This window comes from Dermacentor andersoni, chromosome 4 (assembly GCF_023375885.2).
Source record: "Dermacentor andersoni chromosome 4, qqDerAnde1_hic_scaffold, whole genome shotgun sequence".
Lineage (NCBI taxonomy): Eukaryota > Metazoa > Arthropoda > Arachnida > Ixodida > Ixodidae > Dermacentor > Dermacentor andersoni.
The window spans coordinates 172,328,278-172,356,229 of record NC_092817.1 but is presented as its reverse complement, the minus strand read 5'-3'; the positions used below and the strand labels follow the sequence as shown (position 1 = coordinate 172,356,229).

Sequence of the window (27,952 nt, the reverse complement as noted above, 5' to 3'; positions counted from 1 at the left end):
GCCCAGAAGTGCTATGAGCGACTAGCCAATAGCGCGAAGCCGGAACTGGATGTACATACATCGCTCAAATACTACCGATTGTCGCGCGGAACGAGCAAATGATTCAATTTTTATACGTGCAAGGATAAGAACGTACTGCAAGACCTCCGGAAATATTTTATGCTACTTTTAATAGTAAAATACATCAACGTAAACTACTAAAGCACGCGTCACGCGTGACTGCAGCCCTCATGCCGGCAACACCGGGGAGGCGTCGCTCAAAATCGTCGCTCGCACGGAGTACGACTTGTAGGCGACGAGCGAACGCGACAGCCATCTCCGTCGCGTCGCTTGTAGCTGCCGCGCGCAAGATCGCTTATATGGGGTTTATACTTTTTTCAGCATAAAACATGGATTCCTCATGCGTTTTCAGTAAGTTCAAGATAACGCGCCCAACTGACCTCTTGCAGCATGCAGCTGAATGCCTGCGGCAAAGTTTCTAACTAGCACTGGTGCTGCACGTAAGTTCAGTGGTCGCAGATTCCCCCTGCGCGAGACACCGCCAAGCGCGCGGTTTATTTATAAAAAAAAAACCATGCTGCCAGCAAAATGACGCCTTCTGTTATGTGATTCCTTAGTTCAACAGCGTTCCGTACACAGTAGACTGCCAAACTGAATAAATTCAAACACACAAAACGCACGCTAATCACGCTCCGCATAGGCTCGGAATCACGGGCTGGTGAACTAACCATTTTAAGCGTCCTCTCGCTTGGCGTCTTATTGAACATACCATAGTTCTGGCAGCGTTTGCGATTTTTAAAGCTCTTACAGACAACGGCAAAGTGATAAAATCACATGCAGTTATCGCGACGAATGGCTTTTTAGATTGACATCGAGAGACAGCGCGTACGCCTAGTCCTTTGTCAATCGCGTCGGCTAAGCGCAGCGACGACTTCCTGGCGATAGCATGACATATACGGGGAATGTGCACCTAAGTTAGAATTCACTTACCGTGGAGGATTTGTTGTTATATCCAAGGCATGACGAACGACTGTCGTGTTTTCGTGGCGACGCGAGGTGGCCGATACACGATCTCCCTCGGCTGGCCATTGCTCGCTGGATGGATCAACTTTCTCCAGGGCTGTGTTGTTCCGCGATCTTGAGCGCGCGCGCGCGCGGTGGAGCCACTCCGAGTGAAAAAGTAGAGCGCTCGCTACGCGTTCCTTTGAACTGCGGCGGCCTGTTCTCTTAGAAGCAAAACGAGGTGTTCTTTGCTCAGCGTGCATGAATGATACATTGCCATGTTCGGGGCCAGCCACCTACAGTTGAAGCAGAAGATTACGCTACGTTTTGTTTTCTATTGCCGCAAGAGTCTCTCTTTTCTATTATCGCAAGAGTCTTTTCACTCTCTCTCTCTGAAGGGGAGAGTGAAAAGCGCATTTCACTCTCTCCTTGGTGACAGAGTGAACAATGCATTTCACTCTCCTCGACATTTTGCGAGAGTAAAACGACGCTTTGAAGAGTGAACCGGCAGCTTCACTCCTGCGATACCCTTCCTAGTTTTTAGAGTGTATTAAATGCTAATTTGGTGCTTACGCGCAATAGCCGCTATCAAGATGCGAGATTTGAGAAAGCCTCGTTCACAAATATTGGAATCTGTCAGAACGGTGTCTACATATGCATTTTTTCCTCTTTGGTTACCTGTATTTGACCCTCTTCTCGCTATTGTGATATGTCGTCACATTGTACAGTTAGAGTTCTATCGTGCTTTTTATTTTCGTTTAGAAATAAATTTCTCGGCAAATTCTGTGTAAACAACAAAGAGGCAGAACTTATATCCGGCTCAAGCAGTCAGTGTACTTAAACTTTCACATTTATATCAAGTTAGCATCAGTCTGTCGGATGGAGTGGCCAGCGAAGCCATTTCTCCGTTTTGATCTATCAAGGCGGCAGCTCCAGAGAGAAAAATTCCTGATGTTGAAAAATTCAAATTTGTACCTCGTAGTAACATTTAGGACTGAAGCCGTGCCGCTACCTGGAAAAATATTGACAATTATGACATGTTTATTACAAAGACACACACAAAGAGAACGCCATGTAACAGCCATTCGGCGTATTACCGACTGACTGCCGGAGGAAACCTTCCTTCGCTGGTCCTCATTTTAGAGGATGATCAACTCTAATTCAATGAATCGGTTTTAACTAGCAAAATTTTAAAATTTCAATTCGAGAGTGCTCTGTGGCATCGAGAACATTGCTGGACACTGACATCTGCTGCAAGCCTGTTAACAAAATTTATATTCTTGGGTTTTACTAGATAAGACCACGACACAATTCGACGACACGTCGTAGTGGGAGACTGAATAATTTCAACGATCCGAGGGTCTCTATTGTGCCTTAAAGGGGTAACTACGCTAACGTTATTGTATGCCTCTGTTAAGCCCTTCCTGAACCTAAACTTTCGCAAGGTCTCGCATTTTTCTGCCAACTTCATTTACTCCGAACCTCAGGAAATTGTCCATCCGAACCGTCCTGTTGTGAAATCCGTAGTTTTTTTTCCCGTTTTATAAGATTCTTTGTTACCATGAATTTTATTAAACGCTTCATCCTAACCGACAAAATAAGTTGGAAGGTCATTAGCAAAAGAAATAAAGAAATGAGAAACATGTAGCCTGACAATGAAATAAGAGCTTGCACCGGCTTGTTTTGGAGTGAACAAGGATTCTTATAAAAGGAACTATCAGAGTCCCTGGATCAGTGAAAACATTTCTCTTACATAAGGGTCACGGACGCATTCGTATGCTACTATACCATGTTCTTTTCATGTTCTTGCAAAAGGAAAGAACGCATTTTTCTAAACCCGCCACTACCTTTTTTTCAAAAACATTTTTATTGAGCGATTTCACGTTCCATTTGCCAAAAAGGGAACAGTCGTCAACTCGTAAAAAGGTGAGCGCTGACTTCAGCCTTGTTAACAGTTGCTAAAAAGCTTTTACGGCTAAGGAGAGCCGCACTATTCGTCTCAGTTCCTCTGCAGGTCAGTGCTCTTGCTGCAGAAAGTCGGTGCTGTTCGCCCGCTTTCGCTTGCTGCAACGCTCCGTGACAGCAGCTGCGTTCTCGCTTTTCGGATCCTCCTCTTCGTCGTCCAGAATGTCACCGACCTTGAGGTAGGAGCGTAGGTAATCCAACATGTGGGCGCCAAGTTTGTCGAGCTGGCGGACCTTCTTCCCGTTTGCTCCAGTAGGCGGCGCATTGCAGATGAGCTGTTCTTTGACAATACCAGAGAGCTGCCAGAACTGCATGGAAAAATACATGAACGGCAAATAAGTTATCTGGAAACTTGCAATGTCAATGAAGTTTCAAGAGGGAAGGAACGAAGGAAAGGGAAAATTAGCATCCATCCCACTGTAGCACGAAGCTACAATGTAAACCCTGTTCGGGATTCTCTATCTCGCGCGCGCGCGCGCGCACGCACGCGCGCGCACGCACGCGCACGCGCACGCGCACGCGCACACGCACGCGCACGCGCACGCGCACACGCACGCGCACACGCACACGCGCACGCACACGCGCACGCACACGCGCACGCACACGCACACGCGCACGCGCACGCGCACGCGCACGCACACGCGCACGCACACGCACACGCGCACGCACACGCACACGCACACGCGCACGCACACGCACACGCACACGCACACGCACACGCACACGCACACGCACACGCGCACGCACACGCACACGCACACGCACACGCGCACGCACACGCGCACGCACACGCGCACGCGCACGCGCACGCGCACGCGCACGCGCACGCGCACACGCACGCGCACACGCACGCGCACACAAGTGGAAAGTAAACGGGTCACAGCTTGCCGCATGATGTACTTCTGGTCTAGTCAATTCAATTATTCAAACAAATTGAAATAATCGAATAAGTTATGGGCTGCAATGAGTGGGCGGTGACAAATGGAAGCCAAGCAAGGTTTTCCAAGGCATGCAGCCTAGGGATTAATGAGCGAAAAGAGACGATTAGTCTAGGTTTGTCGATGGCCTGCCTTTGGCCATTGTGCACCTTGGTTATCGCGTCATGCGCGCCGACACTTGCAGGGATGTGTGCAACTACTATTCCTTCTGTACCTGGTAGCACGGTAGATGGGACTTCATCTACGTCAGAGTCATCTTATTAATAATTTTGTATGAATAACATGCGTGTTGGTTTTATAGCCCGCGTTCACGGAAAGCCATCATGCCTTATGCTTTAGGACATTAGAAACTAGCAAAGACAGGAATCTCCGCACTCTGCCTAAAATAAGCGCTCTTAGTCCTATCCCTACACAATTCAGCGCAGTTTTGACGAAGAATAGGGGATAATTTTTAGAGCTGGATACCCGGACTAAGTCTGGAAAGCGGTCCATTAGACCCTCCCGAAGAAGGTGAAGGGCCCTAGACGAAAATAAAAACATGCAGATTCCACGCCCTATGGGAATCGAAGCTTGCTGTGCTGTTTGTGTTCATTGACTGCATTTGGCTTTGATTTCGACGGCATGCAGCAGTGATTAGGTGTTAAAAGAAACTTTGCATGTACCCCATGCATTTGTCTAAGTTGTGCACAGAGCGCACAGCGAGAAATGTTTCCTCGAGGCGTTGCTGTGCGCCGTTGTCCGTAGCGTGCAAGAAGGTTAGTACTGGGCTTCCCTTACACGGGGCATTGCACGGTGGCTGAGTGAGAGAAATCCTTTTACTGAAGCCTTAGGAGCAATAGCTGCTGCAACGTCCTTTGACCGACGGACCAGCACCCGCTGGGCACCCGTGCTCCGTTACGCATCAGGCATCTCCCTTAGAACGACAGAAAGCTGAGCTAGTTGGTAACGATTCATTATGCAAAAAAGAAGTGATGCGTGCAGACAGGACACAAGAGTAGAGAAGTGGACAACACGAACGCCACGGTGTTGTCCACTTCTCTACTCTTGTGTCCTGTCTGCACGCCTTACTTCTTTGCATAATGCATCTCTCCCCTCCCTCCCCCACCCAGGGTAAGGGCACCGCGGATAAAGTGTTTATTTGCTGGATCACCACTTGCGTGTCGTCATTTTCAGGCCGCGGTGCTTTAATGTGGATTTCCGTCTGCGCACAAAGACTCTGCGTCAGTTGTCCGCGTGGACCAGCTTCCATGGTGCTTATTTTTTAGAAAGAGCAGAAACGTGCCGTACCATATCTTGATTGATTATCATTATTAATATTACCATTATTGTTACTATTATTATTATTAATATTACTATTATTGTTATTATTATTGTTATTATTATTGTTATTGTTATTATTATTATTATTATTTGAAGCGTGCCGAAAGAGAAGTTGCGCGATAACATCCGAGGGAACCGGGAGACAAAGGAGAAGAACAACCAGGTAAGAAATGGCGGCATGACGCTAATTTGACCTATTTGATATGTATGGGCTTATTGGAAATTTCGGCGCAGCCGACAAGTGAACGAAGATGTGGGCGTTTTTTTTTCCTGGAGAGGTAGAACGAGCCAGTTGTATTCAAAGGCTACTATCTCCACGATTATTATCCTGTCGACCTACCCGTGGACCCAGGGTACGCTCCCGGATCTTGTTCTGGATCGAGCTTCTGGGTCGCCCGAAGAGCTTGCTTAACAAGGCTCAGCAAAGCCGAAAAGCCCATTGGCCCTGTTTAACCAGCTGGTGCTCGGACAACCATTCGGTCGTGCGGGGTCGTATGACCGCAAATCATCAATTCTACAAGCCATAGCGATGCAACAAGAACAATCTTCGCAACAGAGCGCAGCGGCCCAAGTTCGCCTTTCTGCTTTAAGCCTTAAGAGAAACCATCCACTTGCAATTTTAACGCCAGAAACTTCCGGTTGCCCGCTTGGCTACTGTCCTGAGAAGCAGTGACTGCTTCGACTTGCTGAACCAGATTTGCAATCAAGATCAGCCTTAGCGCTTGTATTTCACAGTCTGCCAAACGATTTGCAACTGCATACACAAATAAAAAGTATTCCCTCATCTCTGGTCTGAGGGGAGCTTAAGACGCGGCCAAATCCTCGCGGACAGTCGGATTCTGAATCCACAAATTCGAATGTAACGTATCGAATAATTAAATATAGTGCAAACATCACATTTCATGTGACCGACTCAGGTCTTGGTGTCGCCTTGCAGTCATTGACACTGTTCAAACAAACAATTAACAACATTGAATGCACAGAACCTGCGATTTCTTCAGTATCAATACTCAAAGAAGCGGAGCAAATGCAGAAGAAATGCACACACTGATCAGTCCTTGTACGAGGTTATGGCGATTGTGAAGAGGAGCACGGCGAATGGACAAGCTTGAGGCTGAAATATCAGTCAACGCACGCGGAAATTCTTTCCTTTGTGACGGAAGGTGTCTTATAGGACTTCCTTCTCTCTCGTCTTCTCTCTCGTCATTACGGAGTTGGCTTTACGCATCCTGTTCCTTCTCCATACCGTTCTACCTCCCTCTCGGCCATTGCGCGTGACTACAAAATATAAGCGCTGCAGCTTTTGCAATGCTTTTGTGAGGGGCGCATGCGTAATTACATCATTATGTCGACGGCGACAGAATTCCAGAGAGCATTGTGGCAACGGCGAGGGACTTGCGGAGTACACAGTTCCGACGCCCCCGAAGTTCATAGGAAAGGTTTCCCACGCTCTTGCAATGTACATTATGCACGTTATCAAGCATCTCCCTATGAGGCGTGCAAAACAGCAGCAGCGGAATCGAACAAGTAAAAAGAAAAGACAAAGAAAGGTTTGTTTTAAAAAAAACTGTCTCGGCCCAGAAGCAGATGAAGCACTGAATAGTGCCTTATGTCCACAATATGTCACACAATGTGAAGGTAGCCAGTTTGTATGGCGCTCCAGTGATGTATTTCGCGCCACGTAAACTCGTGCGCTGTTAACGCGGGAGTGTTGTGTTTAGAAAAAGTGTATTTCGACAAGAGACGATACGAACATTGAGTCATAATAACGTCACAATTCCACCGGGACGATAACATGTAAGAAACGAAACACAGCCCGTTTTCAACGTAAGTAATGTCCGAGTCCTCAAGCACCAACATATAAACACATATACTCACGGAAAGGCACAGTTACACATAAACTAGATCCCACATGTACAAAATGATGTTGAATATATACAGTGTACACAACGGTTAAGGGTCACGTGTCGCAGAAAATCTGGCGTCGTGTGTCTGGCGTCCCTTCGACAAAACGAATTTGGAACCACGCATAGCCAACAACGCAGGCCTTCCATGTGGCGCAAGGAAATTACTGAAGTAATTGTACTTCGCAAAAGAAACTACGTAGAAAAATCGTAAAGTACGACTTGCACACAACCTACAGACATGATAGCATCGGATTGTAGTATGGATATACAAAAAAACATAATTCTGTTACGCGAGAACTAAAAAGAACAAGTCCACTCTCCAGCGTTTGTACCACCCATAGAAGGGCCATGGCCTCCCAGATTTGCGCGCGAAGATCTCAAAAGCCATAAAGCAGCGCTGCCGGTTCCTTGCAACACCTGCAGATAGCGCTTGCCGCCGCCGCATCGCGGCCGAACCAAGAGGCGCGTTTCTACCAGAAAGATCGCCTTCATGCATACTGTTTGACGCCAGTGTTTTCCGGTAAACATTACGGTTACATAAGCCGAAGTTGCCGGGAGACGGAAGAAAGTCAAGGATTTTCAATTGCTGCGGCGTTTCACTACTACAGGCAAAGCTTAAGTGTCCTCCAATTAATTTCATGTTAAAATACAAAGCGTTAACGCCAGAAGAATCACATGAGGCCGCATGGGAGATGTACAACCGGCGTGGTTTGCTTTATTGAAAAGTTACGTTCTTGAATTGTTACCTGCTCACCTCGTGCGCGTCTGACGGTGACGCTGCGAATGACGCTGCGAATGACGCTGCGGGGACATCGTTGTGGGGAGTTGCATTTCCGGTCTGCTACACTTCCGCTGTAACAGCTGGATTTCAATTCGTCTCCTGACGCTGTGGACGCGCGCTCGCGTAGCCCGGCGTTCTCCGATTACTACTTGTATTTTGTCTAGGTTGGTTTTAAAAATACCAGCATTATTACCACCATCAAACTTATCTTCCCTATAACAAAACACTGTGGTTGCCCAGCGGCTATGACGTTTCGTTGGAGAGCTGTCGGTTGTGGGGTAGATGTAAATGGACAGCAAAGTGCAGATATGCTCGTGTACTTAGATTTGACTGCAAAGAACACAACCCCAGATAGTCAAAGCTAATGCGGAGTCCTCTGTTACGGCGTGCCTCCTAATCATTGTTTCTGGCATGTGAAATCCCATAATAGCTTTCTTTTTGCATATAATTACAGACGTCTAGGTAAGGGCATGTAGTTACGACTCAATCACCAAGCGTCACACATAACAAGCAAACGGAAGTCTACGGAGCTTTGAAACGATCACGATCGCAGGGCTCACTGGCTAAATTTTGCATCGAACAAGGAGTAAGCTGACGCAAATTTTACATTCCGGTTATAATTATATTCAGTTGGTCTTGCACGTATGAAACTCTTGCTCATATAAATAACCTCATTTCACTGACAGTTGGTTTATCACGAATATTAGTTGCATCCCCCTCTATCATATTTTGCAGTCGCCAAGCATGCATTACACTTTATGTTTTGCAAATAAATTTCTTTACGATATTCTAATGCAAAAAATTGACATTTGAAATGCGAAAAGAATGACAACATTTCTGTTGAACGGATTTTTAGGCTACCGGAGACCATTCGGAAAATATCACTTGATATAATAATAATAATAATCATCATCATCCTGGTTACGCCCACTGCAGGGCAAAGGCCTCTCCTATACTTCTCCAACTACCCCGATCATGTACTAATTGTGGCCATGTTGTCCCTGCAAACTTCTTAATCTCATCCGCCCACCTAACTTTCTGCCGCCCTCTGCTACGCTTCCCTTCCCTTGGAAACCATTTCGTAGCTCTTAATGACCATCGGTTATCTTCCCTCCTCATTACGTATCCTGCCCATGCCCATTCCTTTTTCTTGATTTCAACTAAGATATCATTAACTCGCGTTTGTTCCCTCACCCAATCTGCTCTTTTCTTTTCCCTTAACGTTACACCTATCATTCTTCTTTCCATAGCTCGTTGCGTCGTCCTCAATTAATATAAGTGCAACAATAAAGATATGTTTATAAGAAGCAGGAAAACCTATCACCGATTTATTGCGCCGATGTGTGTTTGGTCAATTTTTTAGTCCTGAAACCAACCCACTAAGTTCAATGAACGGACAGGATAGTTTTCTCGCCCATCACAATTTCCGGATGAAAAGCGTAAAAACTTCCCCTTTAAAGTAAAAGTTGCACGATATTTCAGGCAAATCAGATCTAATACTCAGCCACACAACATGCTTTTATAATTGCTTCGTGCTTTCTGGGCAGGTTTAGCTTTCATCGTGTTGGACCATTTAAAGTTGCAGATACATCACTTATTTACCTTATGTCATTTTGTACTCATGCCACATTGCAGCAATATGCCGAATTCTGCAGCAAAGGCAGTTAAGTAGCACATGCAATAAAGCAGCGCAGAAACTACCTAATTTTTTGGAACAGGATCAGGTGTCTTTTATGAAGTGCTTAACGCTCCTGGCAACAACAAAATTGAACTACCGGTGGCCAAGGGATCAGGTACCTGAGCAGGTAGTGCGCGCTGGGTAGAGACAAACAGTGTAGCAGCATAGACGTCGAGGAAGACGAGTAGAACAGCGGCTGGGTAGGGACGACAACAACAACTACAACGGCAGTCCACTGCGTAGGGAGCGAAGCGGGCGCCCGGCCCACATCACGAGCTGCCGGCGCGAGGCAGCCAGGAGCGCGATCCCTCTAGGTATGAGCGTCAGCTAAGGCCTTCCACTCAGTGAAAATGTATTTCTGTTTGTTGTGGCTCATCGTCATCACTGATTTTGCACCCCACAATATTGGTGACCACGGACGGTGGACATGGCTTAAGACAACCGCAATGCTTCCAATGATCAGGGCGGAACCATCGTCACGGCTGACAGCGATCGAAGAACCCCTGCACCGCAGCGCGACGTGTCTACTCTTTCGCAAAGGTTACCCCTAAAGTGGGCAGTGGACCCCGAACTCTTGATCGCTCAAATAAACAGCCAGTCCACCATTGCGCGAGCCACTTCGCAGGCTCAAAAATTCAACCGTCTCGTATCCTCGATGCTGCCCTAGATTGCCACCCAGCTTCGTGATCTCATCCTTCAACCCACTGGCGACAGGCCCTTCTGACATCACGAGCCATTTCGTCAAACGTAGGACAATGTCGGAACAGCGACGCCTACAGCAGTTTCTCCAAACTGAAGAGCTCGGGGATCGCAAATATTCGCAGCTCCTGAGTCATTTTAAACAGCCCCTTGAAGACAAGGAAACAACCTTCGGTTAATATTTGCTTCGAGAATTGTTCCTACAACGTTTGCCCACCTCCGTCCGCATGATTCTGGCGGCCCCTAGCAGTTTGCCCGTGTCCCAATTAGCCAAACTTTCCGGCTGCTTCATGAACATAATTGGCTAATGATTGATGTTTATTGGCGCAAGGGCATCTAAGGCCAATGAGCGCCAGGACATGTGTTATATTTAGTAAAATTGCGAGTTTAGGACTATGACTTAAAACAAAGGCTGTATACAGGCCTACACGTAAGATATATCTATAAATACTAGTGGATAAATACTAAAATAATTACTAAGATAAATATAGGGCCTTAAAGGCATTTGCTACAGGCTCACATGTTAAATTAATCTGGATCGTCTGAGTCCCTTGCTGTACAATTCTTGCTTACACAAGGAGTGCTGACATACTTTTGAGCATCAGATTGTACCTCACGTGTGAGGCACAACGTGAAGGTTAGGATGGTATGAGATGATGTCGAGAAAATTAGCTTGTGCAAGATAATTAAGAACTCTTTTAAAGTTAAAAAGTGCATCCTCTGATAAGAACTTCGAGGAATGGGGGTGGGGGTGTAAATCGTGTGAGTTGAGCTCCCTAAAATGAGCCAATCGGTCTTAGTGAAGTTCAGGAAATTGAATGAGGACATGTAGGACGGTTAGGTTCTCACCGCAGCGTGTGCACGTCGGTAGGTCAGTTGCTGTCAAGAGATATTTGTGCGTGCCATCAGTGTATACTATGCTGAGTCGTGCTAGGGTGACTTCGGTGTGTCTATCAAGCTTCAGTGGAAAAGATTTGGTTAACTGCGGTTTAAGCAGGTGCAGCTTATTTTCATCTTTTTTGTCCCACTCAGTTTGCCAATGATTACGGAGCGCTTCTCGTACCGTAGGTTACATATCTACACCAGGTACCCACCTTACATCAATTGTATCCCGATGAGCCGCTTGTGCAGCATTTTTGTCCGCCATTTCATTGCCTGCGATCCCAGAGTGGCCTGGCACCCAGCCTACAACAAGAGCAAGGTTTTGTATATACGCTACCTGAATGTGCTTATGGAGCTGGTTAACTACAGGGTTTCGGCTTGCTTTGCCACAGGACAGAGCTATGACAACGCTTAAGGAATCTGTGTATATTATGACTTTTGTATCTTCTGCAGTCCTATGTACTCAACAGTGATCATAACACCGTACGCTTCGGCTGTAAAAATGCTGCTATGGTTATGCAAGGTTTTAGAGTTGGAGAAATTTCGGCCATGGACTGCACATGATACCGAAGTTGCAGACTTCGAAGCATCAGTGAAAAATGCCATTGATCAATACTTGTCTTCAAGGGCCAAAAAATGTTGCTGGATGAGGGCACTTGGACAACTCTTATTGTTAAGTTGTGTAAAGGACAGGTCACAGGTAACTGTATATTGCTCCCAAGGTGGGATGGGTTCAGCGTAGTCGCTTTCCTGCAGATCTGTGAAAACTACTCCGGGTTTTTCCGCAACAGATGGTACTGCTAACGGGAACGGCGGAGCGTGGGGAAGCCTGTTTAATTACAACTGATTTATGGACTGAGCACTTATGAGTGCTTTGCATGGATGTTGTTTTAGCGACAAGGTTCTTATTGCGTAGGTGACTCCTAGATATGTACGCTGATAATCCAGCGGCCACTGATCCGATTCTGCATATAGACTTTGGACGGATCTCGTATCAAAGGCACCGAATGCTAGGCGGATACCTAAGTGATAGACAGGATCGATTAGCTTAAGTGTTGTCTTTGAAGCTGACTGATAAACAATACATCCATAGTCTATGCGTGACAACCCAAGGCTTTTAAAAAGAGATAGCAGATAATACCTATCTGTTCCCCACGACTGGTGAGATAAAATTATCAAAAGGTTCATAGTTTTAAGACATATCAGCTTCAACTGTTTTATATGTTGCATGAAAGTTTGCTTAATATCAAAGATTACACCCAGAATTTCTTGTTCTTTTCTAATTACCAGGCTTCTCCCATTCATTGTAATGCATGGCTCAGGACATGCCCCTCTTCGCCTGGAAAACAGCAGACAGGTAGTCTTCTCTGCACTGAATCTAAACCCGTTTTCGTCTGCCCATTTCGCGAGCCGATTAACACATAACTGTATCTGGCGTTCACATACGGACAGATTGCAAGATTTAAAACTGACTTGGATATCGTCCACATAGACAGAATGAGACACCATGGAAGGTATAGCAGAGCGGAGAGAGTTCATTTAAATTGGGAAAAGTGTGCAACTTAGCACTCCTCCCTGTGGTACGCTGTTTTCTTGAACAAATGTGCGCGATAGAACATTGCCAATTCTTACGCGGAAGTTCCTTTCAGATAGGTAATTTTGCGAGATGTTCCGCATATAACCACAAATTCTATAGGACGACAGGTCTTGCAGAATATCGTATCGCCAGGCAGTATCATATGCCTTCTCAAGATCAAAGAATACAGATAGACAGTATTAGCTGTGTACAAATGCATCACGTATATATGACGCAAGGAGAACGAGATTATCGGTTGTAGACCTTTCTCTTCGGAAGCCAGATTTGTGAGGGTCCAAGATACTATTATATTCTAAAAAGAACACAAGACGAAGGGTAATAATTTTTTCAAATACTTTAAGTGAACAGCTCGTGAGTGCAATTGGTCTGTAATTGTTACCTAAGGAAGAGTATTTGCCGTGTTTCAGTATTGGCAGGACTATTGCCTCCTTCCAAGATGAAGGCATATGATCAATTGCAAAAATCTTATTGTATAGACCAAAGATGCAGTTTAGGGTCTCACCAGGCAGATTGTTGATTATTTCATAAGGCGTTGGGTCAGAGCCTGCAGCCGAGATGCCACAAGAACCTAGGGCAAGCTTGAGTTCATGGAATGTTAGTGGTTTGTTGTATCCTTCGAATGACAACTTGTTTGGAAGCAGAGGAATACTTTCAGCTATTCTTATATGGTGTAAGAACATTTCGGTATAATTTTCGGAGCTTCATACCCTCTGAAAGTGCTCACGAAGAGTATTTGCTTGATCTTCTATTGTATCGCCAGAGCCAGGGATGAGAGGAAAAGGATTTGGACGTTGTTCTTTTCGTTTACGTACCCTATTGTATACTTTGCTAACGTCCATGTATGAATTTATGGAGGATACGTAGCGTGTCCAGCTTCCTCTTTTGGATATTCGGCGGATACGGTTGCCATTCGCTTTGCACGGCTTAATTTCTATTAGATTTTCTGTTCTTGGGTGGCGTGAAAATCTACTCCATGTTCTGTTCCGCCGTTTCTTTGCGGTTTCAGTCTTTGTTCCACCATGGTTCTGGATTGACTTTATCTACGCAGGACTGAGGTATGCACTCTTTAGCAGAACAGAGGATATGTTCAGTGATAAAGGTGGTGAGTTCCTCTACACCTAGGTGGTCCACTTCTTCCAGGCGCAGTTAACTTATGTTTCTAAATTTCGACCAGTCCGCACTATCAAGTCTCCATTTTGGGGGGTAAGCTGGTCTATCGTGCCACTTTGTTGTTTCAAGGAGTGTTGGGAAATGATCGCTCCCATATGAATTACTGATAACTCTCCATTCCAGGTATGAAAGAAGTGATGCGGACCCTATGGCTAAGTCTAAACCCGAATACGTGTTGTGTGTAGGACTGTAAAAAGTTGGCTTTGTCTTGTTAAATAGAAAGGCTCCAGATGAAAGAAGGAACTTTTCAATTGCCCGTCCTCTCGCATCACATCTTGACTCACCCTAGAATGTGCCGGGAGCATTGAAGTCTCCGGTTACTATATAGGGTTCGGGAAGCTGGTCAATCAGCTTTTCAATTTCTGCTTTTTCAAACCGTTCATCAGGCGATATATATATATATATATATATATATATATATATATATATATATATATATATATATATATATATATATATATATATATGAAGCAAATAGTTATATCTTGGTTGAACAATAAAGCCCGAACAGCCACCGCTTCAAATGAACTCTGGAGTGATACATGCTGCCATGCTACTGATTTTGGGCTCTGATTGCCACACCACCTGAAGAATTACCATTATTTCTATTTTTACGGATGATTATGTACTGTCTTAAGAAGTTCTTGTGTGTAGACTTTGAATGTGTTTCTTGAACGCAGAACAGTCGTGGCTGATATTCCTCTTGTATATCTTTGACATCATCTAGATTATTAAATAGGCCCCTGGCATACCACTGAATTTTTTGTGTAGCCATATCGAGGAAGATTTTTGTTGTCTGTGTTGAAGAGGCCGCGTTAAAGATAGATAGATCTGTATACAAGGACGGTAACCATTTAGGTTACTGGTTCCTTTTTTTGAACAGTTACAGGTATTTTATCTCTTCTAGTGCGCTCGTGCGAGCGCTGATCTTTCGGCGTCGATGACGCCGGGGATTTTTGATCGCCCTGCATGACCTTCTCGGAGGCACTGGAGGGTCGTGAAATGGACGTTGAGATTTGCGTCCCAGGCCGTGGAGTTCGGTTTAGCTTTGGAACCTGCGAAATCGAAGTCTGCAGGCCCACCTTCGATGATGATGGAGCAGCACTTGCTGCTGCCATAAGGGGTGCCGGCGGAGTGATTACCGGACCACTATCTGTGACCGCGGTAGACTCCCGAGGGATTTGTGACGCTGCCCCCCATCGCGCTACCTCGGAAAAGCTTGTGTGGTCTAAGTATGAAAGACGTTTGCGTGCTTCGTGAAATGTTATATTATCTTTGACCTTTATTACAATGATTGCTTTTTCTTTCTTCCATTTAGGGCATGTCCTGGAGTAGGCTGGATGGCTTCCATCACAGTTCCCACAATGTGGAGATGAGTCGCAAGTGTCTGATGGATGTTCACTCGAACTGCATTTCGCGCAAGTCTGCCTTCCTCGGCATGTCTGGGATCCATGCCCATACCTCTGGTACTTAAAGCACCGTCGAGGATTTGGAATTTACGGCCTAACACGCACTTTGATATAGCCTGCATCCAATGTACTAGGCAGCACACTGATACCAAAGGTTAGTACAATGTGCTTTGTTCGAAGTTGTTCGTTATTTCTGCGGATTAGTATTCTTTCTACTTTGATGACATGTTGGTCCTGAAAATCTTCAAGCAACTCTTCATTACTAAGGTCCATGAAGTCGTCTTCAGAGATTACTCCACGGCTCGTGTTCATGGTTCGATGTGCCGACACAGTGACAGCTACATCGCCAATGCATTTAAAGTTGTTCATTTTGTCAAATTCGGCTTTATCCTTTCATTCAAGAAGCAGGTCTCCATTGGAAATCTTTGTGGCTTTGTAGCCTGGTCCTATCGTGTTTACGAGGCATTTCGCCTCCAAGGAGGAAAATTCCGCACGCTCGTGTTACCTTCACTGTGTGTGACATGGCACTTCGGAAAGTGTTCCTCATCGTTTTTCAAAAAAGAATTCGAAGCTTGCATCAGTGCGCCCTCTTTTTAGAGGGTGATCAAGGGATAGTGGTTGACTTGAAGCCTTATAGGGGTCTTGAGTTCGGCAGCAGCGCCAACCGCCAACCACCAAGCCCAACATGGGGACGGAGCAAGTGTTACGAGTAAGACAAGCCATCGCCAGTTTTACGGTGCTACTATAACGCATTCTGGAGTACCCAAGGTTGGCCACCCACACAAGGTTATCCCTCGCTGCCAGGAAAGTCAGAAAAATAATAGAAGAGAGGAGAAGACAGGAAAGACTGAAAGGAAGAGACAAATACGCAGAATGGAGAGGGGGACAGGAAAAGGGAACTGCCGATTTCCCCCGGGTGGGTCAGTCCGGGGGTGCCGTCTACGTGAAGCCGAGGCCAAAGAGGTGTGTTGCCTCCGCCGAGCAGCGGTAAAGTTCCAGACACCCGCCATCGTCTCAACCCCCGGGATCCCCTTTTCCCCGGACACGCAGGAGGGTCCAACCCCCGTGTGCTCGGGTACGTGGTGTCGCAGCACACCAAATGCCTGCTGGCGCAGACTCCCCTGCGGGGCATGGACATATCAAGTCCCGCGGTTTCAGTCGTGGAATGTTGCGATGCAGCCACTGTGCCACACTTGCCCTCCCTGCAAAGCCTGCGCAATGAATTCAGCGAGGAGATCTACAAACTGTCACACCAGATTGCCGCTCTATCTCTTCAATATCAGCGCTCTTTCTCGCGCAGCCACTCGCCGTCCTCATCACAGCAAGGCGAATTCTGGTACCACCGTATGTTCGGTAACGCAACGTGAAAGTGCACCGCGCCCTGTAGTTTTCAGGGCAATTTCCTCCAACACCAGTAGAAGCGGCGCGTGGCACTCGGACCGCTTATTCTTCGTGACGGACAAAACTACAGGCCTCCGTTTTCTCGTGGATACTGGTGCAGAGGTCAGCGTCGTCCCTTTCTCAGCGGTGACTCGCAAGCGCCGGCAAGTACAATCAAAGCTACAAGCTGCCAATGAGACCCCCTTTGTCAGATGTGGGGAACAAGCACTGTTCCTCAACATCGGCCTCCGCAGTACACTATGTGGGAATTTTCTAATTCCTGATGTTGCCTGCCCCATCTTGGGAGCGGATTTCATGCACCATTATAATCTCTTAGTTGAGATGCATCACAGACACTTAGTTGATGCGACGACAAACCTTTCTGTGCTTGGTGTAGTCTCGCGAGTGCCACTTCCGGTGGTCAACAACTCAGTCAGTCTACATAAAACTCCTTGAGAAATTTCCATTCCTTTTTCCACCGGCCAACTACCTTTTGCCAGTCAAACAAGATGTCGCTCACCATTTCATTACAACAGGTCCACCAGTCCACGCTCGAGCTCGCCGTTTACCACGTGATCGCTGTAAGATCTCACGCGTCGAATTTGAACACATGCTCGAACTCTGGATCGTGTGGCCTTCTTCAAGTCCTTAAGCATGTCCCCGGCATTTGGTGCCCAAGCAGTCTACTGCAGACTAGCAGCCATGCGGAGATTACCGTATGCTCAATAATGCTACTGGGCAGGACCCTTACCCACTTCCGCACATAGCAGATTTCTCTGCGCCACTGCATGCAGCAACAATATTCTCAAAAATCGACCTGGTGAAGTCTTACCATCAAATTCCTGTGGAACCATTGGATATTCCTAAGACGTGACCATGACGCCATTTGCACTCTTCGAGTAGCTGCGCATGACTTTCGGCCTTCGAAATGCTGCGCAAACTTTTCAACGATTCATCGACAGAGTGACGAGAGCCTTTCCATTTCGCGTACATCGACGATTTGCTTGTCTTTAGTCGCGACGCAGAACAACACGTGCAACATCTGGGCCAACTTTTTCAACGCCTTGCCGAATATGGCTTTACCATCAATAGGGTGAACTGCGAATTCGGCGCCCTCGAGTTGGACTTCATCAATCATCGTGTAGAGAAAGATGGCATCTATCTCTTGTCATTAAAAGCCAAGTCCATACAAGATTTTCGTCAGCCATTTTCCATCCGTAAACCATGCGAGTTTTTTGGCCTCGTAAATTTCTAGAACCGCTTCATGACTCATTCCGCCGCTTTTCTCCGGCCCTTAACGGATATGTTGCAGGGCAGCAAATCCAAGACAACTGAACTCGCCTGGTCCCCAGAAGCAATAACCGCTTTTGATACAATTAAGACCAAGCTGTCTCAGGCAACCCTTCTCGTCCATCCGTGACCAGCAGCCCCACTTTTCCTTATGACTGATGCGTCCGATGCAGCAATGGGAGCGGTGCTTCAACAGCTTCCGGATAATGACTGGCAGCCCCTTTCCTTCTTTTCTCGGAAGCTCTCACTAATCTAGACCGCTACAGCACAATAAGAAGAGAACTCCTGGGGACGTACATGGTTGTATGTCACTTCAGACACTTCCTGGAGAGTATCACGGCCTAGACACGACTGCCGAAGGCCAGTCACTGCTGTTCATTGTCAAAAAATGGCTGACAACTAATTAAGAGTGCGCCGCGAAGTATAACACGAATGGAGAGAAATCAGTGCCATGCAAGCACGTGTGCCGACTGATTGCTAGTAGACGACACCAGCAGCAATCCACACTGAGCGTATTAACGACGGGCAGTGCGCTGCATTTACCAAGGGATAATGTTCCAAAAGACTTACATACTGTTCTACATACCTGCCCACTCACGCTTGAAAAACTCGAATGGAACAGGTCGGCCGCCACCGCCAAGATGCCTTCCCGTAGCGAGCGAGCGCGCGGCATGACAGAGGAGTCCATCGCTGAGGTCAAAAGCAAGAGGGCACCACTAGAACATATCATGGCTAATGCAGACGAAACTGGGCGATGCGTTAGTGACCGAGCACGGCTGCACGAACTTTCAATTAAAAATAAAAGCAGTCCGCATCTGTTCGAGCATTGTATGGCTTGCAAGCGCGAACCTTCGTTTCGTAGATAAAGATTCTGGGCAGCAGCCAACAATTTCTCGCACACGAACTTTTGGAAGCCGCCCATATCAAGAAAAGAAGTACGAACTGCATTAGATATTCTCGTTTGTCTATTTCGAAGCGAGGTCTGATTTGATTCATCTTTTTTTTCGTAACGAACTCCTGTGCATGCGCATTTTAGCGGTTTCCCCTGGCTTTCAAGAGGCCTATAAATCAGTTATGAGTGTAGCGCCCGTTGTGTCCGGTCTAGTGTTGTGCTCATTATTATTTGCGCTACTATGGCTTAAGCAAGCCTTGTCGCAGTTGGACTTCGCACTTAACATGACGGCGAACATTCGTCTGGAGTGTTCATGTAATTGGCTTCGATATAATAAGCAGGCTCGTCGCCATGACATGTGATGATCCATATTGTTATTGATTCGCCGTCTACGCTGCATTGGCGACTTCCCCAATAAAGTTCAGCAGTTCCACATATCGACATATCGCAGGCTCGACGGGGCCGCTTTTAGATGTGCCAGAGCTGCGACGACCAAAGAAGGAAATTACAGGACAAATTGCACCATATGAAACAGATTTTTGCAAACAGCGTCATCATAGTGCAAGATTGTTTAGGAGTTTTTCCGATGGTATTGAATTTCTCCGAAGGTTTCTAATGCACAAAATTGGGCTTGTAGCACCTGCCTTTTCGTAAATGCACCATGGCGCTCAGAACCGCAAGCGAACGAAATAAAGGAAGATATGCAAGAGCGTGAGCAGGCCTCAAAGGATCATCGAGAAGCCATAAAGTTAGGACTATACGAACAAGAGGTGCTCCGTAGATGAAAAAATACAGAGAAGAGGGTGGCGAGTGAGCTTGTGCAAGAGAAAATTAAATGCACAAGTGAACGTTGGGTGCATAACATTCACAAGACAAAGGTGCACCAAAACGAGCACCAACTCAATATTCGTATACGGCTGTAAGTAACGAAGGCGGTAACATTTTCGAAGAAGACTAGGCACTGCGGTACACCAGAGATGGTATTAGGTATAACTACGGCACGAAAAAAAAGCATAGCCCCGATTCAAACAGATCCAGCAACAACAGAGAAGCCTGAGGGATCAAAATTTAGTATAGAAATCTATTGCTAGAAGACAGTAGAAGAAAATGTCCCCAACAACATTGCCGCAGCATCTCACAAAATTCCAAAGCAGTTAATCAAAAACATTGGTGCAAAGGACAAGCGACTGCTACCACAGAGCAATTGAGTAGGTGGAAGGAAATTCAGGTTGGATGGCGTAAAAGCAAGATTAAGCTCATCTACAAAAGCGAACGTGATAAGGATAAGACGAGCACGCATAGGCCAGTTACGTGATGTCGGTAACATACAGAGTAGTAATGCAAGCCATAATATTATAACTGTCTATGTGGGTTGTAACAAAATTATGTACTCGGGGAACTACAGAGCGGGTTCCGACCAGGCAGACGTTTAGAGGATTTGACTGTACTTACTCAGTGCATCAATATTTCAAAAGCTCAGAATAGAGCTTTATGGATAGCATTTCTGAATATTAAAGGAGCCTACAACAACATAGGCAAGGAATTGTTATGGTATATTCTCAAGCACGAAAGTATAAATAACAATTTCTTGGAGCTGCTGAGGGACATATATAGAGACAACATAGTGTAAGTTGTACCGGAATGTCGAAGATGTAACGGAGTGGTAGAAATTCACCTAGGACTGAAGCAGTGGTGTCCTTTTTCTCCAGTGTTGTTCACGCTTTATGTTAAAGGCATTGAAAGACCACTGCAAAAAGTCAATTAGGGTTTGATTGATCCTACATGCGTAATATACACATGGTGCAACAGAATGTCTGCGGACTGGTGTATGCGAGCAACATATTCTACTAGCCGGCAATGCAGAATATCTGTGGTAACACAGCGACCAATATAGGCGTTGAGGTGAGCACAGAGAAATTGGGAATTATGACCTTTTATGAAAAGTCGGGTAATTTCGTGGTGTCAATTCAAAAAGTCATACCGATAGACAAATAATATAAATATCTCGGCGTATACAAAATGAAGGGAATAACTTTTGAAGCACCCTCCACGATATTCTGAAAATAAAGCGGAAGCGCAATGCAACTATGAAACGTATAGCACTTTGGGGCCACAATAAATGTGAGGTTGTGCGTGGAATCTGGAAAGGAATCATGGCGGCAGCGCTAACGTTCGTAAATATTATGTACTTAATATCGGATATTATGGCTTGGTTAGAAGTTAACCAAAGGTTGGTACGCCAGTTCGCGTCGGAAGCCCACGGTAAAACCACAAGTAAGGCAGTGCAGGGTGATATAGATTGGGCCTCTTTTGAAATTTAAGAAGCACAGAACAAATGAGTTTTGAAGAAAGACTCAGGACGATGCATCAACATAAATGGGCAACTAAAGTGCACAAGTATCTTAACCTGACAAGCGTGGGCACAGAATGGTGGAAGAAGTCAAGTAAGTTGAAAACCAAGTACAGGGTAATTTAAAGGGCAAATAAACAAGCAAGAGTCATCAGAAATATAGTGAAAGTAACACAGAAAACAAATTTGATGCAAAGAAAAATCATGGGGATTTACAATAGCAAGAAGGAAATTAGACTGGAAAATCTGTACGATAAGAGAAAAGGAAGTACTTCGCTATTTCATGCTCGAGCTGGTTGCCGAAGAACAAAAACATACCGGAGCAACTATTCGCAATAAGACGAGGCATGTGTATGCTGCAATCCGGAGACGGCTCAGCACATCCTTATGAAATGAAATGTGATTCACCTAGTGAGAGCCTTGGACCATCGCCTACCTCATCACGAAGCCGAAGGGGGCTTCGCTCCATTCTCGCCTTGGCCTCGCTTTCACTCAGGAATCCCATGCACTGGACAACCTCGGAAAGCTGCGGGTGCCACGAGACCAGTTCGTAGGCGACAGCAGCGCGTTTAAGCGAGCTTCCCATGACGAACGCAGCTGCGCGCTGCACCAATCCGTAGTTACGCCGAGTCTGCAGGGTTTCAGAATGGTTCGTGAGCTCAGGCACTGGAAAAAAAACACTGAACATTTAAGGAATGCTTGTGATGCGTGTTCAGAAATGTCGGCACTCACGTAGAACACAGCAGACCTGTTGAGTGCCTGCTGTACGTGTGGCCGTGTCGTTAGGACCGTGTCTGGCCCTGCCAACGTTAGCTGCCAACAAGTATTCAAATATTTAGTATTGACAACAGTGTTTGAAGGTGCGAGAAAAATAAAACAACTACAAAGGTGAAGTCGTGTTTAAGTCTGGTTGGCAGTGGAAAGCTGGCAGTGAATTTGCTATTTTATGTGCCTGAAGGATGCCAACAACGGCTACGTCTTAAGTTTGGAAGTTCCGAGAAAAATGAAAATATAATAAACAAATACCAATGCATTGAATGGTACCATTATGAAAGATGCATAGAGCAAGATTACATAGAAAAACGAGGACTGTTTCCTAGAAGGTAAAAAGCTGAATGGATGTATTCTTTCTAAAGTTGACTCCTCGGCGTTTGAAACATTCTGACAAGCTAGAGAAAGTGTATTGTTAAATAGACAAATACGTAATTTTTTTTATCTGATGAAGGAATAAACTAGCAGTATAAACTAGTTTTGATTACGTGGCATGTTTTAAGATCTGATAACATCACTACCATGGGCTCTGAGAAAAAAATAGATTAGGTATATCAAATGCTGGAATTCGTGTCATGCAAAGCTTCAGTGAACTGACGATTAAATGATGTACAACTAAGCCGAATGCGCACAATTCTGCTTATTTACATATTGTGTAACATGCAATCTCACGCATTGTTTGTGTATATGTACCACATTGTTCACTTTTCATTTCTGGAAATGTTTATGCATTACACTGTTCACAAGATATGCCTAAATGATAGAAAATACTCAGGCCACAGTGAGACATCAATGCAGCGATGCCATGAGGACAAAGGCGATGTTTGATGCTTGTGGCAGGAAGGATGGGGAAAAGCGAAGCTTGGCGGCATAGGAAAGTGCGGCACTTATCTAACTTCGTTTAACGCTTCCGCAGCCATGGTGCCTCACTTAACCAAGAATTTAGACATTAGAACTTGACCGGAAGCATGAACTGGGTGATTATGTTTTTGATTGGAAAAGTTTCCGAGTAACCCCTATATGTTTCCTCTGTACCTGCGCGCTACAACCAGGTAGATGACAAGTTTTGTTTGCTTGAAGCTTCCTCCGATTGGAGCGTTTTTACAAAAGTGTATTGACATTTCGATTGAAGCAATAAAAATACACTGAAATGCGTTCTCTTTAGTATATTCACTAATTGCAAGGTAAAAGCTTCACTGTGTCTACAAGTATCAAGTTACCTATCAAGAAAGCGGTCAGGCAAGGAGATACAATTTCTCCATTTCTATTCCCTGCAAGCTTAGAAGAAGTATTCAACCTATAATGTAATAAACTGGGTAGGTTTAGCAGTGAAAATCAATGGCGAATAAGTCAGCAACCTTCGGTTTGCATATGATATTGTCTTGTTCGGCAACATTGGGGACGAATTACCATGAATAATTGAGGACTTTAACAGAGGAAGTGTAAAAGTGGGGTTGAAGACTAATATGTAGAAGACAAAGATAATCATGAATAGTCGGGCAAGGGAACAAGAGTTCAGGATCGCACACCAGCCTGTAGAGTATGGGAAGCAGGACGTTTATTTAGGTCAATTACTCAGAGGGGACCCTGATCATGAGGAACAATTCGGATAAATTTCAGGATATATGCTGTTAAGAGATGCGTGGCCTGTGGTGGGTTGCTACTTTGCCTTATATACTCTGGGAGTGCGGGTCGCTGGGCCCGAAGTTCACCAAGGAAGAGTGGGACACGCTCCTGCGAAGTCCCGTCTTTGAAGACCACATCCTGGCCGTCCAGGGCGCCCGCGATCGGGCCGGCAGACGAGATCTTTAAGTCCCGTCGTGGCATTAGGCGGGTAGGCGTTTTATTGCCTTTTGCTGGACCCCATAAAATTTTATTCGCTAACTCACTCACTCACTCACTCACTCACTCACTCACTCACTCACTCACTCACTCACTCACTCACTCACTCACTCACTCACTCACTCACTCACTCACTCACTCACTCACTCACTCACTCACTCACTCACTCACTCACTCACTCACTCACTCACTCACTCACTCACTCACTCACTCACTCACTCACTCACTCACTCACTCACTCACTCACTCACTCACTCACTCACTCACTCACTCACTCACTCACTCACTCACTCACTCACTCACTCACTCACTCACTCACTCACTCACTTACTCACTCACTCACTCACTCACTCACTGATCATGAGGGGAAATTTACAGAATAGAAATGGATTGGAGCGCGCATATGGCAGAGAATGTTAGATTCTGACTGGAAGCTTATCATTATCATCAAATGGAAAGCTGTACAGTCAGTGCATTATACTGGTGCTAACACATGGAGTAGAAACTTGAGACTGACAAAGAAGCTCAAGAACAAGTTATGGACCACGCAAACAGCCATGGAACGAAGAATGTTAGGCGTAACGCTAAGAGACAGGGAGCGGTGTGAATGACAGAGCGAACGGGGATAGCCGATGTTGTAATTGATATTAAGAGCGAAAAATGAACAAATACAACCCATGCAATACGTAGTATGGATAACTGGTGGAGCAGTGGAGTTACAGTATGGGAGCCAATAGAAGGGAAGCGCAGTCGAGCACGGCAGAAAACTAGCTGGGGTGACGAAATTAGGAAATACACAGGTACAAGTTGGAATTGGTTGACGATGGACTGGCGTGAATGGAGATCCCAGAGAAGAGGCCTTCGTGCTGCAGTGAACATAAATAGGCTTATGATGATGAAGTCCTCGATCGAAACCCTTTCTCGCTGGCGCCACGTTTGCAGTGAACAGTGGCAAGGAATATCGCCGTGTGCGCGCTGCCGAAATGCGATGAGTTTGGGCTGTAGTGACTGCTTCCGTGTATATATGCCCATCTCAGTGGCGTACACTTGTATCAGTTAAAAACACATTCAGTGATATAAATTAACGTGTTCAACGTTAAAGTGCTCCACCAGATGTGGGAATCTTTAGGAGCTCTGCACCTTGCACATCTCCTCAATCGTCTGCTTATTGGTGAAACAGCTTCACCTTGCAAAAGGTTGGTAAAGTGAATAGCTTGATTTTGCACTTTCACCTGTTTTTGTGGTCTGCGGCTGCAGATGGTTCGACTTGAGACACAAAGGAGCCGAGGGAAATGGTGCCCATGCAACTGAGTTGCGGGGAGGGCGCATCAGCGAGAAGTAGAGTGGAGGACTGTCCCGCACTAAATTTGTCGAGTGTTCGGCAAGGAAAACACTCGTGCGTTCGCTCGTTCTTCCATTTGCGCTGTTCTCTTAAATTGCCTTTCCTTGTCCATTGTTCTTGCTGAATTGTATGCGTTTTGGTCACTCATTTTAGAAGCACTAATGCGCTGGCTGAAGACATTTACTGGTGGATATGTCCTTATTTCTAACCCATGCCGAATCAGCTGTTTTACATTCAGAATATTTTTTATGTTCCCTCATATTTGTTAATCACGATGACTACATTTAGAGCACTGCGCGCGCATCCTATCGGGAAATACATTGCATTGTGTAATATTAGCGGTTTGTTTTGTTAAAGATGAGATTATCCTTTGTTATTGCAGCTACTGCTCTCTTAATCTCATGCGATATGTGTATGCGAGGTTTTATGCGTCCCGTGAATGAATATAAAATAAACACACAAGCAACTGCATGCGTATGTAGCGCGTATAATGGGCATCGCACAGAGCTTTCTTACGATGTTCTTTATGCGCATCCAGGATGCTTGTTCGAGATCACGGTCAAATATGTTCATTGCCGTGACGGAGTAGTTGCTCTCGAATGACGTTGCCAAGGATTTGACCAATGCCGCATTCTCTCTAGGAAGAGGCAAGATGTCCAGGTTGTGCAAGCGCCGATTGTCGATCAGCCAATTGGTCAAGGTTGCCCAGTCATCATCCTTCACAGAGAATCCTGCGTCCACAAAAGGTAATTCAGAACCAAGTATCCATGCCAAAGCTACCAAAACTATGAAGGCTGCCGTACTATACTATAAAACGAAGTTGCCGGGACTGTTAGTATCTAGTGCGCAAGTACAGCGCCATCCACCGTGGAAGTGTGCGGGCTTGGGCGAGTTTTTCCATTTTACTCTGAACACTTCTCAACCCAAGGTCAGTAAACCATGCGAGAACGAAGCGCTGATTTGTGATCTGGTAGCGTGGTAATATAATGCATGTTGGTTAGGTTACGAAATTAGTATGGCAATCACAAGCACAAAAAAAAAGAAAATTTTATGCGGGATTGTGTCTGTTTTGACAGCTTTTGAGTTTCAGGTGCGGGCAACTCTATATCATAGTCACCATGAGGCGCTGATGTATTAAAGGTAAGGCGAAGGAACGTTGATTACATTGAAACAGAAGTACACGTTGATTGGCAACCTTCAGAGAAAGATATACTATAGTCGCTGCTGCAGAGTATACCCAGTAGCCATCATGCCGCAGAAAACAAAATCCTGCTTGTTAGACGAGTATACAGTGTCGGCTGAACTGAAACAAGGTAGGGAATAAAGTGATTCCAGCTTATACGCTGATTGTTGTAGCCAAATTCGCTGTGTATTGCAATGGCGACCTCCCAACAAACAGCCTTTTTCAAAAATCACATGTTGGTCGTGGAATTGGAATCCAGTTAGCCATCACACTTTGAGCAATTTCTCAATAGTTCAACCCTGCGACGTGTTGATGAATTTGTCTGCGCAGAGATGAACTGCAATTTTTTGCAATGAATAGGGAGTTAAGTTCTCTGCAAACGTGCTAAACTTCCCAAAATTCTGGAGTACCTGAGAGCTAAATTGAAGCAACAACGTTGGTAGCGAGATTTCGTGATGCGTTGTCCAACCACAATGCATTTGACACGTTTTGCTGCTACAGGAGTCTTCGTTTAAAAAAAAAAACTGAAACAACTTATGCTCATCAAAAGCATATTTTGGGACCTACGTGAACTTTTCGTGAAGCGTTTAATCAACCGCTGCAAGTTATCCCATGTCATTCCTGCGTCTTTGGCCTAAAAAAATCTGGTGCGCGCGTGATGCTAGGCTACGTTACACACCCTGTGATCATCTCGAAGAGCTTCTTGATGTTGGCACAAACAATACGTACGACTGTGGGCTGATAGAGCATTTGGAACCAGTGACCGAGGGTCAATCCAACCATTGTGAGTTTTTTTTTTAAATATGACCTCTCCGGCAAGACCCCACCAGCACCCATCAGCAGCCACGGTTAGGAGAGTCTGGCTGGATTAACTAATAAAGATTTGCGTTAGAAAGGCTCTGTGTTCACCTTACGTTCTTTCTGCGGAAAATTCACGCCAGCAGCTATTATACAATAATTGATCACCAATGATACATCTGCTTATTCTGGTAATGTTCTGCGCCACCAGCTGAGTCCTTTACGTTGTCCGCAGTATACTGCAAAACGCAATTCACTTACGGACAAGCTTGAACATGTTATGTTAGGTGCCCTGACTAAACTGCAGAGAATGTTATGCTGCCCGCAATATCTGTAAAGTGGAAAGCAACGACGGGCTGCGTTACATCACTCAAAAGCTTAACAAAATTCCGCATTCTACGCGCAGTTCACCTACTTTCTATCCGCAGCTGCTCGATGCTCTTATTCTTTGCGATGCCTTCTATGATGGTCTGCGCCGAGTCATGCGACGTTTCAAATTCCATGTCCAACTTCCGTAGACTGCGTGTCAGTGCCAGATAAAGGCCCAATCCTTTGGCGACATCCGGGAGCACTTTTATGAAGTACGTGCCGCCCAAAAGCAAAGAGGTTAGATGGTCTCCACAGGGGACATCGGGAGGACCACACGAGTGTCCCAGCGGAGCAAAGATCAGATTAAGAGGCTCGACCCTGTCGGGGCTTGAGAGAACCTCGTGGCAGCAGGCAATTTGTTTAGCGGCAGTGGAGTGTACGCTAATC

General features: G+C 45.7%; 1 protein-coding gene across 1 annotated transcript; it reads right to left on the bottom strand.

Annotated features, from left to right (window-relative positions):
* Window positions 1–2,828: 2,828 nt before the first annotated feature.
* Window positions 2,829–27,952, bottom strand: LOC140212813 (uncharacterized). The gene is made up of 4 exons (XM_072287972.1): window positions 27,612–27,952; window positions 25,732–25,946; window positions 21,697–21,891; window positions 2,829–3,275 (listed from the first exon to the last, which is right to left on the bottom strand). Exons 1-4 carry the CDS (start codon window positions 27,697–27,699, stop codon window positions 3,018–3,020), a joined length of 756 nt encoding a protein of 251 aa, XP_072144073.1. The 5' UTR covers window positions 27,700–27,952; the 3' UTR covers window positions 2,829–3,017.

Bases quoted from the DNA above. Each gene is read 5' to 3' on its own strand.
- LOC140212813 (XM_072287972.1), bottom strand. From the start codon at position 27,699: ATGGAATTTGAAACGTCGCATGACTCGGCGCAGACCATCATAGAAGGC. The intron at 21,892-25,731 runs GTAAGAAAGCTC...GAAACCCTGCAG, and splicing joins GGATGCGCATAAAGAACATC to ACTCGGCGTAACTACGGATT. The intron at 3,276-21,696 runs GTAGGCGATGGT...TTTTCCATGCAG, and splicing joins CCCTTCGGCTTCGTGATGAG to TTCTGGCAGCTCTCTGGTAT.